This window comes from Engystomops pustulosus, chromosome 10 (genome assembly GCF_040894005.1).
Source record: "Engystomops pustulosus chromosome 10, aEngPut4.maternal, whole genome shotgun sequence".
In the NCBI taxonomy this organism is placed as follows: Eukaryota; Metazoa; Chordata; class Amphibia; order Anura; family Leptodactylidae; genus Engystomops; species Engystomops pustulosus.
In genome coordinates, this window is record NC_092420.1 from 22,588,489 (window position 1) to 22,607,601 (window position 19,113).

The 19,113-nt window shown below is 40.7% G+C and overlaps 1 protein-coding gene across 16 annotated transcripts in view; it reads left to right on the forward strand.

The window, feature by feature from the left end:
* Positions 1 to 19,113, forward strand: part of ERC2 (ELKS/RAB6-interacting/CAST family member 2) — a 606,872-nt gene that overhangs the window by 208,864 nt on the left and 378,895 nt on the right. For 9 of the 16 annotated variants that reach the window (XM_072128520.1, XM_072128514.1, XM_072128513.1 and 6 more), the window contains 3 exons: positions 3,752 to 3,787; positions 11,069 to 11,119; positions 12,478 to 12,671. In XM_072128520.1, coding sequence (XP_071984621.1) covers positions 3,752 to 3,787; positions 11,069 to 11,119; positions 12,478 to 12,671 — 281 coding nt within the window. The remainder of the gene's footprint in view (positions 1 to 3,751; positions 3,788 to 11,068; positions 11,120 to 12,477; positions 12,672 to 19,113) is intronic. The other 7 variants (XM_072128517.1, XM_072128525.1, XM_072128528.1 and 4 more) reach the window with 3 other exon arrangements.

Genomic DNA, 19,113 nt, shown 5'->3' on the forward strand with positions numbered 1-19,113 from the left:
TAAGTCGGGGACCGCCTCTACTGACTTATGGCCAGGTACATATAGGGGTATATTTATCACAGTTTTGGCGTGTTTTTTTCTTTCATTTTTGAGACCTTTCATGGCCCTTGTGCTCATTTGCGACTATTTTTGCGCCTAAAACATTTCAAAATTCTGCAGTGTTCCCTCAGTTATCACCTTAATCCACATGGGAAAGTTTCGACTTTTTAAAAAGTTACATAAAAGTTGCAAATTTTGGCGCAAATCTATGGCTGCCCCTAATCAGGCGTAGAAATTGGCTGGAGACCATTTGCGACTTTTGGAGACTTTTTGTCGCAAATTCACTACAGACCAAACACCACATGTATCAATAAGGAAAAAAAACATGAAGATACATCTGACCAGCAGTAAAGCCAAGAAAAGTCTCAAAAAACTGAAAGAAGAAGCCAGACTTATGATACATGTGCCCCATAAAATTGCATAAAAAACAATCTCCATTTGAGTCACTTACTGCTATTTAGACATATTGGGCATCCCTGTGTATTAAGGTCATAAACCCAATATACATGCTGTCAATTAACGTCGGCACATACATACACATTAGTGTCAGTCATCTGGGAGGACGTGGGAAATTTCTATTCCAAGCAATAACTAACAAATTAATTAAGAACACTTAGGGGCACATTTACTTACCCGGTCCATTCGCGTTCCAGCGGCGGCTTCTCTGACGAGCGTTCGGGTCTTCCGGCAATTCATGAAGGTCCTGCGCCCGATGTCCACCAGGTGGCGCTGTTGCGCCAAAGTATGGCCCGTGGGACCAATTTTTTTTTTTTTAAATGCTACGGTTTTTCCGAATCCGTCGGGTTACCGTTCGACCAGGCCCCCCCGATTTCTGTCGCGTGCATGCCAGCGCCGATGCGCCACAATCCGATCGCGTGCGCCAAAATCCCGGGGCAATTCAGGGAAAATTGGCGCAAAACGGAAATATTCGGGTAGCAGGTCGGGAAAACGCGAATCGGGCCCTTAGTAAATGACCCCCTTAGTATGTAATATCACTACTGTGTATGTATGTGCCAACGTTAATTGCCAGCATGTATATTGGGTTTATGACCTTAAAGGAAACCTAGCACCACAGATCTTCCTATTAAGGTAGATCGGGTGGTAGGTGCCTCTATTGAATGTGAGGATAGTCCTTTTAATCCTCACGTCCCCTGTATCTTTTTAAAACTTTAATTGTGGTAATATGCAAATCTTCAAAAAAGAGGCTACTGGGGCGTGGAGTAGCCGGAGCTGAGGCTACACGGTGCGGCTACTCCATGCCCTAGTAGCCTCTTGCATTCCGTCTACTCTGACATCTTCAGTGCGCAGCTACAAGGAGTCCGCAAATCTCTGTTTTGCGCATGCGCAGTAGCTCCGGCTTCAGAGGCGAGACCGTGCAGCTGGCGACCTGTGTTCTGCGCATGCGCGGAACAAAGGTTCGCAGACGATTGCGCACAGCTACCAGGAGCTGCCTGCTGAAGATGTCAGGGTAGGAGGATCGAAGAAGCTACTGAGTTGTGGAGTAGCCGCGCCATGTAGCCTCAGCTCCGGCTACTCCACGACCCAGTAGTCTCTTTTCAAAATTTGCATATTACCACAGTTAAAGTTTTAAACTAGATACAGGGGATTTGAGGATTAGCCCTTAAAAGGACTATCCTCACGTACAATAGAGGCACCTACCACCCCATCTACCTTAATAGGAAGATTTGAGGTGCTAGGTTTCCTTTAATACACAGGAATGCGCAATATGTCCTAAATATAACTAAATAGCAGTAAGTCACTAAAATGACATTTTTATATGTACCTAGCCATAAGTCAGTATTAGTAAAACTACTAATGTCTGGATATTACCCTGGTTATACCCATGTCCCTTAGATGTTTGTTTTGTCCCTCCAGCACAGGCTGATATTCCTTTAAACGTCTGTTCCAAATTTTTATGTGTTTCAATAAAATTAGGAATTCTGGCTTTTTCTTTATAGGTTTGATTTCGATCTATGCCATTAATATAAAACAGTCCGACATAGAGGATTACTGAGATGTCATTTAATCTCCTCTAATATGCAGGTGTTCTACCATTGTTATTGATATTGCCCATCATGTAAATTAAAAAGGATTTGCATATTCACTGCTCTATAACATGCTGCCTGCATATAGGATACTATATACAATCTGCCCAGCTCCTCCTGCTCTATAACATGCTGCCTGCAAATAGGACACTGGGGCACATTTACTAAGGGTGCGAATTTTTTTTTTTTTGTCGGGTTCCCTGAAAATGACCGGTTTGCGCCAAATTGCCCCGGGATTTTGGCGCACGCGATCGGATTGTGGCGCATCGGCGCTGGCAGGCATGCGGTGGAAATCGGGGGCGTGGACGGATTCGGAAATACCGCGGTATTTAAAAAAAAAAAAATGTGTCGCTTGCTTACATGCACCAGGAATAGATTGGTGAACTCCGGCAAACCTCGGCGCAACAGCGACACCTGGTGGACATCGGGCGCAGGACCTTAGTGAATCACCAGAAGACCCGAATCCTCGACGGAGAACGTGACGCTGGAACGCAACAGGACCGGGTAAGCAAATGACTTACCCGTTCCATTCGCGATCCAGCGGCGCGTTCTCTGCGCTGGATTCGGGTCCGGCCGGGATTTATTAAGGAAGTTCCTCCGACGTCCACCAGGTGGCGCTGCTGCGCTGAAGTTCCCTGGAACACACTGGAATACACCGAGCCAGGCTGAGCGAAGGTAAGTGCAAGCTCCGCGACACATTTTTTAAAAAAAAATACGGCGGTTTTTCGTTCGGCCACGCCCCCCGATTTGCGTCGCGTGCATGCCCCGGGGCAATTCAGGGGAAATCAGCGCAAATAGGACATTTTTGGGTAACACGTCGGAATCGGGCCCTTAGTAAATGACCCCCAATGTTTTATCTAGTCAGCTTGTCCTGCTCTATAATATGCTGCCTGCAGATAGGACACTATGTACAATTTGCTCACCAAGACTCATTCCGAATTCTCATATGACCCAAACTTACAATGTCCTGAGGGCTGAAACTGAGGGCCTCTGCAGAGCTGAATATAGATTTTTTGTCTTTATATTTTTTTTAGGTATTAATAAAAATGTGTTACTTAATTTCTTGTTTTTTCAGCACTATACAGGTCGTTGTACCATCACCCACAGATGGGTGCTAATAATCTCTTACTTTCCAATGACTATAACATCTTTCCCTACCCAGCAGGCTTACTCCCTTGACCGTTCCTTTCCGTGACCTCAGAGATTGCTGAGATGCATTTTAGCTAAATGAATGACATGTTTTTAACAATGGGTCTTAATTAATCTTTTATTATTACAATCTTTGAACGTTTCTTGATAAATGGCTGTCTTCACTAAAAGCACTTGTGGTGATTCATTGCTGGAGTCCAGCACTTAATGTATCATCAGAAGTGGACAACCTTACTTGATTTCATGGGTTATTTAACTCGAGAAAAGGGAAAGTAACAGTAAACCGTACATTTCAGCTTCTAACCATTCTTTTGTAGCGGCCAAGGTAAACACGCGTGTGTCCCCCGTGACTCTCTCGCTCTCACCGTGGAATGTTGAGGAACTTGCATTGATACATATTTATGACAAGTTCTTCTCTGTAGATACACTCAGGTTGTCCTGTTAATTCTGTGTTCCTAAATCTTTCCTTCTTTTTTTTCCCTTTTGTGTGTGTGTCAATCCCGTCTCCCCTAACGTAGCAAGCTGAGCAGTTGTTCAATCAGATGTACAATCCTGTAAGTGGCTAATTTTTAAGAAACACGACACAGCATGCCTCCTCCATCGACATCGAGCTGCGCACCTCATGCCTCATAGCTTCGCTCCGGCTCTGCCTGAATCATATTTGTGTACCAGTGTTGGGGAACGACGCTCATATGGTAGCTTCTGTGTTTGGATAGCACCGCAACGTGCATGAAAGGTGGCGAATGGGTTAAGTTTCTTTTATACCGCCCGGGATCCTTCAGGCTTCTAACGTTGAGCAGTTTTACGCTAAGAATTTATGTATTATTAAATTACAATAATGACTTGTTAAGTCCAGATGGTTTTAGAGATGAAATCAATATGTAGATATTGTCGTTAAAATAATTACCTCGAAACTAACTCTCTTTCCATAAGTGTAATTGTGATCAAGCCTCCGCAATGTGGGATGTATTGCTCTACTGTACCGCAACACTGGGAAGATCAGCAACTTTACTGGCAGCAAATATGTGTAGTCTCAATGAGACTTACTGTAAATAATCCTCCGTAACTTGAAATATGCAACCGTTTTGTTTTTCCTTAAGGGGTATTCCCACCCTCCCACCATGGACGCATTTTCATGTCCAAGGAAGAATTGATCTTTGGGGTCCAATTACTACAGACTAGATGGAATAAAATAGGGGACCTTTATTCCAGTGTTCCCTATACAGTATTGGGAACCTAAGCAAACAGGTTTTTATCTATCTTACCAAAAAGTCAACCACTATTCCCTACACCACCTACTGGTCATAAACCATGGGGTCTAGTCATTAAATCTCTTATAACTAATTTCATTACCTAAACACCCAAAACTTTTTGTCGAAAAGAATAGCTCTGGAAGGAGCAACAAAATTCCATGGAGAGCTTTCACTTTTCTCTGTACCATAATGTCCAGAAACTAGTATGTGACATAGCTGCCATCTTCCGACCCTTCTCATTCAAGTAACTAAGGCATGTATAAAAATTTTCCAGAAGTTCTTATTCATTGTAGATCTTCTCAAGAGCACCAAGAGATGGTTGTAGATAGTCTGTCTGGCCACACCTCAAGTGATCAGTGCATTGTCCAGACCCCTCACCTTATACAGGAATGTACATTTGCTACCTCTTGTGTGAAATGAACTAACTTTTCCTGGAGTAGAGACCTTGATAACACATCTGTATGCCCGTTGGCATATTTAGTCAGCATTACCACAAGCTTTGCTTTGTTCTGTCAGCAGATGCCATCGGTTGTCTCACCAGGCCAAGTTCAGGTCAATGACTTGCATTGCACTCCTTGACTTTGCTCAGTCACTACTTTCCCGGTGCTGACGATAGTTTTCAATAATTAACATAAGCAGTTGCTTCACTTTAATCATTGTCTGAGTAACATGTGGTTTTTACAATAAAACCCCCAAGGACAGCTTTGCCAATTACACTCGCCCAAAATTACAGTCCTCGTTTTTTTTGGGCAGGCGATGCATGAATGTCCCTGTGTTGAAGTTTGCAACCTTTTTCTCATCACTGAGGCTCCAGTTTGACCCACTCATTGTTCTCATCTGCATTTTAGATTTATTAATACCAGTTCCTTTTTGTCTTTTAATCATAAAGAACGGAACCACACATCGTATCGGGGCATATTTTGTGGAAACTTGATTTTTGCAGAACCCAACTTATTCCAGCTGAAGAGCGGATACAAAGCAATGCGCAATACATTAAAAAATGGAAACAAGGATGTCGGAGATCAGATGTACATGGTGCGTCTCCACAAGGGAAATGGAATTTAATTTTGTTTTGCTTCACGGCTCAGCAAGTCTCCCCATTCAAAGTCTGTTTTCTGTAGATTGCTCTGCACAGCACGGCCCTAGGGGTTGTGTTGTGAGCCAGACCTCACTGTGAAACAGAGCAAGGAAAACTGGTTCCCATCCTTTATACGTGCAGGTACAAAACCATACAAGGTCCTGGTCTCCTGGAGTCAGCTGAAAATAGTTTTCTTTATGGTGCTTTAGTCGCACAATGTAGACCTGCTGGATGTTCATCCACTAATGGTTCTTAACAAGTGGGAGATCTCTTGTGAAGAATAGTTTGGACGTGAGATATTATGGGCATGGGGGTTTTCTAAATTCTAACTCTCAGCTTTCCACCAGTTCCCAAGTGATTGTGAAGGCATCACAATGCCAAAAAGTTATAGGAAACAATGTCGGTCTAATAATTAAAATTTTTGCCGTAACCGTAGGAACCTGCATAAAGGGCCACGGTGTTGCATCATCTCCTGTAAAAGTAATAATAATCTTTATATATTCTGCAGTGCTTTACAACTTATGGGGGGCATTTACGGATAAAATAAGACAATACAGAGTAAAAACATAGTCATATGGAACCAATAGGAGTGAGGGCCCCGCTTACAAGAGCTACATATATTTTTGTATTGAAGTGTATCTTAAGCTGAAGGATCCCGCACGGTATAATGTGCATGCATGTCTCTCTTATTTTAATGTACTGTAATGTTTTATTTTTAGTATGTGTGTGGAAGTGAGGATATGCTGTATATGTTGTGTTCTGGACTGTTTCACGTACTGTAAATTTGGGTTTTGATCGTAATTAAGAAAGGAAATTTGTGCTGGGAAATGTTGTAACAGTTGATATCAATTGACAGATATTTATAATCCGGTTGTTTTGTTAGGAGTGGGCTACCTAGAGGGCCTTAGGAGAATCGACAGTAAATATCTATTAGATCACTACTAGTTAATAACATTTGGAGTCTGAGTGTGACTTTGCGTGCACTCGTTTTATTCTTGAAGCCCATTCTATGTATGAAGGTTAATTTATACCCAAGGTTCTACCACTTACAGAACAGTTGGGTTTGATTGAACATTATTATGTTGCCCATAGTAAAGCATTTATTTAGCAGTACACCAACCAAAGGTCCTTTTTCCCTAAACTTGTTTATATAGGAATTTATGTAGTCCTCATTTTATTATAGTCCATATTAAAGACTTATCCATATAAAAGGTGGTTTTAAAAAATTGTGAAGAGGATCAGAAAGTGGCATATTTTATGATAAAGCGTAGCTCATTCTTTTGTAGATCCTCACGTAAAGTATACTTTTGAAGACACTTTAAGGCACAGCATTTGGGCAGGGTATTTTGGGGAACTAAGAGGCATCAGCTTGACCCTTATATATTTTTATTCTCTAAGTCTAAGTGGTTTCTCCTGGACTTTAAATGATTTGGTTCCTGGAGATCAGGCCCTACTTATCAAAGAATGATGTCCTAGCCTAACAGATCATAGCAATGAAGAATGCAGCTTGTCCCGTGGAAATTGACTCCTCATTAAGTTGTACCCACACTGATCAAGGGGGGTTGCTCAACCAAAATATTTGTTTTTAAAACTATTTAAATAGTGTACATAAAAGTAATACTATCCATCCCTCACCATACTGAAATTCAACAGTTTACTTTTGGTGTTTAAGAAGTTCCACACCGAGACATTGGAGAGCATTTACTATGCCTTGTCCAACAGTTTTCTGGATTTTTCCAAAAGTGGACAGGGAGTGCGACAGGTTCATGCCCAGACCCCGCATTTACTATAGTGTTCCAGATCTACTAAAAGACCGGAGCCTTAATATACCCGTCTTAAGAAAATTTCCCCCATTTTTCTTATCTCTATGTTTTTTGTTTTTATGCAAATAGTTCCATTACCCCTAGAGGCTAAATACAATAAAAACTGAAACATAAATTGCATATGATGAAGGGGCATTGTATATAAATACCAAATGTATGCTTATAATAAATTTTCTGTAAATTTTTGGTGCACCACATCTAGTACACATGAGTAACAACTGGAGATCACTGGGTCTCGTAAAGAAGTGAGGACCTGTTGACCCAGTGTCTTAAAGACTTCATCGCTCCCTTAGTCTTGTTTTAACTATGCAGCTGCTTTCCTATCACATCTCCGGCCATAACCAAGTCTCTCAATATGGATGAGAACTCCCAGGATTTGTTTGCAGTCTGAAACTGTTGAAATTTCTTGTTTTTATTTATTTAGCGCAGGAAGTTTAGTATCCAGTAAAATTAACATCCAGTTTGTACATCTGCCAGTTGCCTCACTCCTGTCTCGCAGAAGTCAGGACTATAAAAACTTATTTCCTTTAAGGATTTAGGTTGCCAAATAAATTCTAAAATGTTGATGTTTGCAGATTCCTCCTCATTTCAATATTAACTATGTGAAATTTGGACAACTAACAATTTACATTTGAAACGGAGAAATGATTGCCACCTGACAAATAGGAAGCAAAAATAAGTCAAATATTAATCCAAATAAAATACATTTCACATAAACGGATGCATATTTGAATGTTGAGGTCATACTAATGAGTAATATATATTATAACGAATATGTAAAGTCCATGTCCACCAACTTGTTTTTCTGTCCCAATGCATCTAAATTTAAAAATGAAGCAACTTTGCAACAAATGTTCAGAAAAATTGTTGTGCCTACAACTACTTACAGAACAAGTTTTCTCCATGGTAACAGACTACAAGCAAAATATTGGGGCTCATTTACTAAGGGTCCGAATCGTGCACTTTTGTCGGGTTTCCAAACGATTTCCGATTTGCCCTGAATTGCCCCGGGATTTTGGCGTATGCATCCGGATTTTGGCGCATAGGCGCCGGCTTTCACGCAACAGAAATCGGGGGGGGGGGGGCCTGGCCATAGGACAATCCAACGGATTCGGAAAAACCGCAGAATTGAAAAAATAATTTGTGTTGCAAGATCAGCACTCACATGCATCGGGAAGAAGCAGGTGAACTCCGGCGGACCTCAGGGCAGCAGTGACACCTATTGGATATCAGACGCACGGACCTTAGTGAATCCCGGCAGACACAAATCAGCGTCGGAGAATGTGCCGCTGGATCGCAACTGGACCGGGTAAGTAAATGTGCCCCATTGTGTAGTCATATCCTTTAGCCACATTTATTGCCATTAGTTCCCTGATTTTTGCTGTTGATTAAAAAAAGGAAAATAAAGAAAAGTAAGTTTAACTAAACTTTCAAAATACACAGAGTTTGTTTGTAGTCTGTTACCGTGGAGATTCATATAACTGAGCTGTGTACACAAAATATTAAAAACTGCAATTTTGTTTCAAATTGTTTCATTTTAGATGCATTATAAATAAAAATGCATTTACATTTTGATGCATTAAAAATAGTTTCAAAAGTAGGACTTTTGTCAAGTTGGTATGAATTTTTGTGTATCTGTTCCTTAGTCCTGCATGACTTGGGAGGTTAGAGCTACCATATGAATTGACAGAGGTTTCCTAATCCCATAAATCAAACAAGTTATGCAACAGGATGCAGAGGGATGTATTCCTGCAGGAAAGTCCAGTGACAATTACTGCCCAAGATGCCCTGGCAGCCATATTGGTTTTCCATCTTGTTACGCAATTCGCACAGAAGGACATATAACTCAGAATTGCTAAAAATACCAGGGATTGATAGCTGCTTTTTTTCCTTTTCTTTGTAGAAACTACACTGATAGTTTTCGAATAATTTCAAATTTACTCCACGCTCTTAACTAGGTGTTTCCTTTCCGTCTACTTTTCCATAATTTGTAATTTTCCTTCTATATAAATCCTGAATGCTGTTTAAAGACTGTTTTCCTTGAAAATATAGGATTAGATGCATTTTTTGACTTTTAACACTTATTACTCATTCAGAGTGTTTAAAGGAAAAGAGAGCGCTTCATGTGTAGGTCTTTCAATTAAATGGGTGTTAGCTAGGTGGTTGTGCTGACTGGCACAACTCATGATGAAAGCCACTCAAGTGTTGTTCACTGTCGGTATGGGTCGCTCCGTACCGGTAACCGAGGTCTCTTTGTTGCAAGGATAGGTTTCCCCTAGGATCTCCTCTAGGTGCTTGCTTCAGAGGCAACTGATAAAGTTTTATTATTATAAAAACTCAAAATCTTTATAAAGACTTCGAAACGCGTTTTGAGTCCGAAACTGACTCTTCCTCTTGTTCAAGCATTTTACAAACATTTTGTCAGGTCGCCATTTAAGCTGAAGTAGGCACAGTATAGGATTATTCTGTGTATATGGTGACCTGACAAAGTGTCTGCAGTACGCATAGACTGAGGAAGAGTCAGTTTCGAAAGAACAGAATATACATTTGCCTTAACAATTAGATTTTTCTTCAGCTTTTAGGGTGTGGAGATTAGTCTAAAATATATTACAAGGGTTATTTTCTTGTTAGGCAGCACTAGGGACAGATTGGGACTGTCATGGACAGTGTGAATATTATAGCCCCTACAAGTCTGGAATTCACTTCCTACATATGGTTCCAGGGTCGGCTCTAGGTTTCATTAGGGGCCTCGACAACAGAGCCAATGCAGTGAACTCACATGGCGGCATTAAAAATTCAGAAACTAAAATAGTCTCCTATTCCCTAAAATATTCCCTAGTTTATCATCCCAAACAGCCCCTCATGGTTATTTTGTATACGACCCCTCATGGTTACTTATATACAGCACTCCTCACCCCCTATGGATTTATTATATAAAGCCTTATGTGGGCCCCCCCACAGCAGCTCTGGGCCCTCGCACTTGCCTGGGTATTCTCATTGTTTGTGCCGGCCCTGTATGGTACTAGAATCAGCTTCTTGGGGAATGGAGGATGTGCCCCTTCTGCCTGCTAATGATCTGTCGTTTCAGGACCTTTTGAGGATCTGCAAAGGTCCTGAAATGGTTACTGTGTACATGTGTATTAAGAGCAGGAACAGATGTATGAGAATTTCATCGGTGAAGGCGCTTTACAGTATAAAATTTGATGGGTGGTTTGGGTGGCCATGGCCCCCCTAGAAGGCTTGGGCTTTAGGTCTAAACGGCCTATATTATAAACCACTACTAGGCAGGGCTGCTGCCGCTGAGTATTTGATCAGTCGCGTGACAATGGTTGTACGAAGTCCTGGCTGCAATGAGAGATCACCTCCTAGTCTCGTATTGCATTTACGGAATGCCTCATTATCTCTGTGCATCACATTATATAATAATGTACTCCTATCATTGTAATATAGTACAGACTAATGTCCTGGGATACAACATGGAGTGATGTTTCCTCTGTTTAAAATATTTTTTTTTCATTTTTATTGCAAAGAATTCCAATCTTCTGACTGCAGTTTTGGTATTTTTTATTTATTTTTTGGTTGCGTTGCTTTATTTTGCATTGCATGCACTTTACTGCCATATAGATTAGTCATTGCCTGCTCTCGCCTTGTTCTCCTTTTCTTTGCCTGCTCTTTATGAAGACACCCGTGGGGCGTAATGAGAAGCAGGGGGTATCTTTTCTTTGTGGTTATGTGAGTACACATCGGGCGAGGAATATTGTCATGCCTTGTAATGTATTAACTTTACATAATCATTGAGTCATGTCTGTTCTGGTGCATGGACTGTCTCTCTCATGCTATTGCCTGTTTTACCATGTTCTTTGTGCAGTGTTTGTTGTGGGTATTTTAAGTGTTGACGTCTTAACTTGATCATACGTCTTATTGAATAAGAGAAATTGTTTTGTCAAGACATACATATCAAATAAAAGTGCAATGCAACACAACACAAACCCCCATTAAGGCCAACATTACAGTAGCAACACATACAAGTTAGGGCATTTGCAATCTAAATATGAATATATATATAAAGAAAATTTGGTTTTTTAAACATAAATACTGGCGGTCCCCTACTTAAGGACACCCTACTTACAGACGACCCCTAGTTACAGACGGACCCCTCTGCCCACTGTGACCTCTGGTGAAGCTCTCTTGATGCCTTACTATAGTCCCCGGCTGCAGTGATCAGCTGTAAGGAGTCTGTAATGAAGCTTTATTGATCATCCTTGGTCCCATTACAGCAAAAAACTTTGAAATTCCAATTGTCACTGGGGCAAAAATTTTTTTGTCTCAAACTACAATTATAAAATATACAGTTTCGACTTACATACAAATGCAACTTAAGAACAAACCTATGGACCCTATCTTGTACGTAACCCGGGGACTGTCTGTATAGCAAAAAAGCTATATTTTTAGCCTCCGCTGTAAAATCTGGAGCAGAACATGTGCCAGTTATGTTACTGATCTTCTGGTTACTGTGCCAGTAACCAGATTCTCATGTGGCTGCTTCCTCTTCACTCCCTGAAGTTAGATTAGTAGCTTGGTAATATTTAGGATTATACTGGTTGCTTATTGGAAACTGACCACAGGATGTTGACAGACACACCTCCCAATAAGCTTATCTTAGCTATGTTATTGTGCTAATGCACTGCATTATGGGATATATAACTACACGACTAATAGTATCACAGCGTTTCCACTTATGCCCCACTCTACAGCATACACTGAAGGGTGACTGAAGTCCCATGAATTGCAGTGGAGGATAGGGCAGCTCTTTGTCTTCTTCTCTGTAGACTGCTATTGGACTTTCGACTTTGCATCAAAGGGCAGTTGAGAGGGATTTGGGGTCCACCATTATTCCCACGCCAATGGATCATAGCAGTCAAGCTCCTCAAATTGAAATATTTATCCCCAGTCACTTTTAGTTACTTTCTATAAGATACCACATAATCAGACATCACATATTAAGCACCACATTGAGATACTACATATTTGTTTTTTCTGTGATAATTTTCTACATGTATCCAAGACTTACACTCATTTTTTCCTTCAAGGCTCATGAAGCTGAAGAGGAGGCCAGGATGAACCCCGAGCTTGGCGATAGACTCAAACAACTGGATAAAGAAGTTTCCTACTACAGGGATGAGTGTGGCAAAGCCCAGGCTGAGGTGGACAGGCTCCTGCAGATCCTGAAAGAGGTTGAAAATGAGAAGAATGACAAGGACAAGCAGATAGCCGAGTTAGAAAGGTAATGTCTTTTTACTGCAGTTTTTTTTGTAATATGACTTCTTCATTTGTAACCGTCATTTATAAAAAACCTTTTGATATGTTGTAGGGCATGCGATTTAAAGCCCTTCTGCATTTGTATTCGTTACCTGAATCTTGTTCCTTGCTCCTCTATGCATCAGTCTCCCCCCTGCTATCATCACCTGTCAGTAATCCCTCAAATGGCTGTTGCAATGGTCTTTCCATATTCACTGTGTTGAAGACGGAATGAGAATTGACATGTTAGCCCCGCCCCCTCTCCTCTCTGCACTGCTCTGCTGACTCTCCTCATGGCTGCTCCTAGCACTCAGTTATGTGCTTTACCTAGTGTAATAATAAAACACCTATATTCTTATCTCTCCCTATAAACCCTTAGCTTTCCCTACATCAGATATAAGGAAATAATGGGAATTATTCTGAGGGACACCTGGAGCAGAATTATGTGTTTTGCTCATAATGACGTTTACCCTTTGAGGAGAATTGGAAGTCCCATTGTAGACTTTGCCTAATGTTGGCCATACACCATAGATAATAGTCATTCTAACTTTGGTTTAGTTAACAGCTACAGTTACTTTTCACCCTTCTTTCATGCTCAACTGAAAGTTCATATCTTCTCAATAAGGAGATCCACTCCCAGACACCCTTGTCATTGGCTTCCCTTAGAGGTCCAATAGTCCAAGCCTTTTTTTCCTGTTACTCTCATACATACAATTTAGCATAGTTGTCTGATCCTACCATGCAGCCAACATGAGTAAAATGTGAATGGCCAACAAAGGCCGATGTGTGAGACTTTTGCTTTGAGAAGGAAAGTAGAGAAGTCGCACACATCGTTGGCTCAGATAAGAGAGTCAAGCACAATACTGTCCACTCTTCAAAGAGTAGCAGGAGAATGTAAAAAACCCAAAAATGACATGTTAACCATCACAGTTATGTCTGCATTATATCTTATATCCATCTTCATTGGTCTATGGAGTGATTATGGATATTTTTGGAACCCTTTAGATTTGGGTTTTCTCCCTTATGTCATCCAAGTCAGATGAACTAATCATTTTTAATAACTGCAAGGCAGGTCAATAGGTAAGTTTCAGCCTGCAGTATGGAAACGTGAAAAAATAACACGCGAGCCTTAAAATAGTGAGTAATAAATACATTATTCATTGTATTATGATGTGACATGTCACCAGAGACCATGTAGAATCCATGTCTGGAAAATTACACATTACAACTTTCAGACAGGTCAAGTTGGAAGTGCGTCCTATAGCATCCCAGTCTATATGGAGTCACACACATGAGGTATAGATACAGCTGACGGCAGTCGTTCTGCTGCCAACTCAACAGATGACTTTTCTCTTAACTCTTCTTTCCCTTATTTTTATTTTATATTGCCATTTTTTTTCTTGCCCCTTTTGCACTTGACTTGTAAGGATCTCCCTTTGCAATAATAAGTTGAGGTCAAGGGGAAGTACATTACAAGCCTTGTCCCCATAGGTGTGAACGGTGTGAATTTAGCGCCTCGGTATATGATGTGTTAGCAGGGTAAACTTGGCTATCGGGTTCATTCTAATCTTCTGGTCCCTTCACATCTGCTGGGATACATTTTTTATGGCATCAACACAATTGAATGTGAGAATATCAAAGGCCACAAGAGACCATTCACACATAAAGTATTTTCAGATTTCAAAACTTATGGTTGTCACAAGGAAGGAATCTGAAACTATTATTTTTAGGTTGAAATCTTAAGCTTTCGCTCATGGCATTAAACTCTACAAGCGTCTGGATTATAGGTCATGGCTGCTTATGCTTATGGGTCCATAGACTCATACCGGTAGTAGAATATGGATATACACAGGACTGGGGTTTCTTGGGTCCAACAGATAAAATTATTCTGGGGGCCCACCCCTCATCTTCCACCTTCCCACCCCTCATCTTTTCTTATACCTTTAGCCTCCAAATTAAGTTGCCCTCTGTTGTTTCTTAAAGATCCAGTATTAGTTGGAAGCCTGGGCCCACAAGGGGAGGACAGTCCAACACTGGTAACATGGGTCTAAACATAAACTTTACAGCAGAATAGTGAATGTGTCCACCTTCTTGTAGTTCTTATTGAATTAGTAGATGGTCATGGTTAAAATTGAGGGTTCTAAATGTCTTCATTTGGGTGAAAAGTTGAAGGTAATTCCAAAAATAACTTTTCACCACCTCCTCCATTTCCAACTCTTTGCATCCAGTCTATTTTGGGGAGATTCATTAGTAGTGTCTGAAATCAGAAATGTTCTAGTTGTCTATGGCAGCCAATCAGAGCACAGATTTAATTTTCCCACAGCTGTTAATAAAATGAAAGCTGAGCTCTGATTGGTTTTCATGGGCAACTAGAAGAGTTCTACTCTTAGACAATTCCCCCTTTGAATCCAAAACAGTTGGGTTTTCTTCTCCATTCTCCATTGTATTGCTTCGATTGTCATCAGGATTCTCACCCTCTATGCCTATTAGTTCATTACGGTCAGGTGGGTGCTGACAGGCTTTTTCCGGGGACACCCTCTTGACTGTAGCCAAACTCATTATCCGAGCAAGTGGTGAAACTAATGGCATCATTAGGACTTAGGACTGGTGTAGTTGCTGATTTTATTTGTGCAGTTGGTGGAGGTGGTAAAGGGTCCTCGTAGAGCTCATTTACATGAACGTAATGAGGACAGATATGTGGCCGCACCATTTGCATATCAGTCCCCATTGACGCCTATGGTGCCCAGTCACTGTTCGTTGTCTCACCGCGCCGTAACCATGCACAGGGAGACATGTCCAAAATTTCGCCTAGTTACAATGCCGGGAGCTTACCTCTCTATGGAGAGGTAGCGGGTTGAGCAGCGCTCTCCATCATGCGGAACATAACCTGGACGAACACACGTTTTGTGAATGTACCCTTATAATAATTCAAAATGTTAATCAGATATTGTTGCAGATCTTTGTATCCTAATAATGTATCTCTGTTTATTTTATATGTGTGTTCTTTATAATGTGGATTTTTCAGCTATGGGTGAGTAGATCATCTGATGTGCCTCTTGGTTTCTATGCACGCCTGGGCTATGGCTATATAAATACATATTGAATGCTAGACGCATGGGGCTGTTTCGTTTTGCACCTGACAGCAGCTTTGAAAATTACTTTGTGCATTGTAAGGAAACATTTTACAAAATCCCTCGAAATTTTGGCCAAAATTTTGCTTCTCAAGTAAATAACTTATATTAATTTAGATTTGTTCCCATTCACGCAATACTCCAAGCTCTTACTGATGCTAATGCTCTTGTTCTATTATTATACTTATTATTGTATTGTGTTCAGACACCGCAGATAGTGGCGCCATATAAATACACTTATTAATATACACACACCCACTTATCCGGTACTTCCTTCAGGTTTCAGCACATGATACCTTCACCCATATTATTGCATTTCCGTATTTTCCTTATAATCTTATTACAGAAAATTCCCTTTTGTTGAGTATCTCTTGTCTTTACAATGATTTCCTGCAGTGTGTACATAGAGCTGATCCTCAAAAGCACAAAGGAATTGTATTATTCTTCACTTCTATTATCACATGCTTTGCGATTTTTTTTTTTACATTGCTTTAAAAAAATAAACTTTTATGGTGAATGCTTTCATTTTTATTATTTTTATAGACATGCATGCGATTGAAATGCCTAAAAATATAGAAAGCTACTAATGACTAGACCCCCTGTACAGGAATTAAAGGGTAAATACTGACCGGATTGCTGAGACAGGTCCCATTGGGGGAATCCAAAATAGTAGGTGACACTTTGGGTCCACAACTTGCTGCCTGTGTAAACTCAACCCAACAAACAGGTTATATTTAGAGTTTTAAGCAATTCTTATTTAAATGGAACCTGTTGTCAGCATTTTCTCTACTAAACAACACCCTCAGGTAGGGTTTAATATAGGCCTTTTTAGATTTCCTTCTTGTATGTTGAAAATACCCCATTTATGTCTCAGGCTGAGGCTGTATGGGGTAACATAACTTTAGACACCACAATCTTGCACTCTGTAACGTATGCGTTAATGTCACCTTTACATCGCATTTTGTAAACGCAAATATTAACAGTAATGAAATTAGGCAAATCACCTCTGTTGTAATAGGTTTCAAAATGCAACTTGTGACTGCACCCTTAGAAGTAACCAATAAATTAAAAAAAAAAAATGTAAATGCAAAAATTTATGAATTTGCAAAAAAACAGGTTACTATGCAAAAAGTTGGAAAAATAATAAAAAAAAGTGATACGTAAGTCGCACGAAACATCTGGACACTTAAGATACAGAAGGCCCTGCACAAAGTGCAGACGAAGGCGTACTTGAAAAACTACAGCAAAAGTTGCAGTGAAAAGTACAAAAGTCGCAAAAATGAGACAATTTGATTAGCAGAAATAAAGATACATGTCCCCCATAGAATGAGGCTTCTGGTTTGATTTTAAAAATGGGAATCTTTGCCTTCAAAAATGTTGTCTTGTCAGGACCCATATGGGCACTCTGTATATATTGCTAGAGATTCCTATCGGGTAACCAATACATATTACATTGATCGTAATTGGCCCCGTGATCTGCCTGCACAATATCACGGCCCCCATTGAGGTCTATGGTGCCTTGTTGCGGTGTGGGAAACACATAAGGGCACATTTAGTAAGGGTCCGAATGCCGCATTTTCGTCAGGTTTTGCAATTTTTTCCATTTGGGGTTAATTGCCCCGGGTTTTTGGTGCATGTGATCGGATTGTGTCACATTGGCGCCGGCTTGCATGAGGCACAAATTGGGGGGTGTGGACGTCGGACAAACCGCAGAATTTAAAAAGCAAATTGTGTCGCAAGATCAGCACTTCCATGCACCAGGAAGAAGAAGGTGAACTCCGGGGGACCTCAGCGGGGGAAGCGAAACGTGCAGGAAATTGGACGCATGATCTTAGTGAATCGCGGCAGACCTGAATCCTCTTCGGACAATGCACGGCGGGGATCGCAACGGGATGGGTAAGTAAATGTGCTCCATAGCGTCTTACCACACCGCGACCATGGCTCGGAAACAGGACCTGTCCTATATTTGCCTCTCACCTCCACTCCCTTCTCCACCTGGAACTTTGCTTTCTCCAGGGATCCACGGCGGGCGACCACACGGTTGTGTGAATAAGGCCTTATAGTACAGTAAAATTTGGTTAGGGTATTGTAAGCACTGCTTTGCCATACCTCTAGCTAATTGACTCCAACCCAGATCCTGTATTTAGTATTGCTGGCAGATATACCAGGTTTGTGTTTGTAGGATTATCACTAATTACTGTATTCCCCTCTACATACAACCCTGGATATATAAACTCATCTATCTTACGGCTGTGAGCTTACAAAGCGCACGTAATTATACCGTAAATATTTACCATTGTCTTTTCTTCATTATGATCATTGGCTTTATGCAGTCACAGTTCTTGAAGAATAGCTGCAGTCCATGTAATTTACTATATCCAGTCCTCTGCTGAGCATGATGGAGCATGTGGTGTATAAATGAATCCTACCTGGGAATAATTAATAGCCCCCTAACGTGTCGTGTGCAATCTGCCGTTACATTAGCTTTGATCTGCGGCTATTAAACAGGATACAAGTCCGCGCTATACAATCCTCCCATTTGTTTTTGTCTTGTTGTATTTAGATTCACATGAAAGTGGTGTTTATGTGCGGATTGCATTCTTGGTCTGATTAAACACCTCTCCTGACAGCAATCTGGAGGGGAGATGGATCATGTTATTTACTGCGTCTTTACACGGAAACCTGTAGACATGGCTGTTGTGTAAAACTTCCATTATAAGCCTTCCATAAACTTACTAGATCCTTCACATTTATCTTTTTTTTTATACTGTACAAATATTCACATATGAAGGTACCTTTGATGTCTTGTCAAAAAAAATAGGACGATTGTATAGGTTTCTGCACATATTCAGACAATCTAATTACACTAAATAACAGAAATTAGTTTAATTTGTTGCATATTTTTTATCCTTGAATTTTGGCTTTTTCCGAGAAGTTGCGATAGACTAAACTGTTCAAGATTTATGGATGTCTGTAGAAAATTCCCAGGTTAGATTTTCTAATCATAGATATTGGAAGTCTTAATTCTCTTAATTGTATTGGGTAATGGTTAATTGGATTTCGTGGTTGGGGTGAACACCATCATTGGTTGGAACGGTGGTGGCCATTCTGCCGTTTATAGAATCTGGATTCCCTGATATGCCAGTCACTGTGCATTTGGGTCCTTATGTGCCGTAAAACCAGCCCAATACAATATCAGAACATTCTGGTAAATTATTTGACCGTCTGTAATGGACAGCCATACCAGTGTGTGCAGCTAAAAAGGTTTCAAAGGCTCGGGGGGGAGGGGCTGGGGGG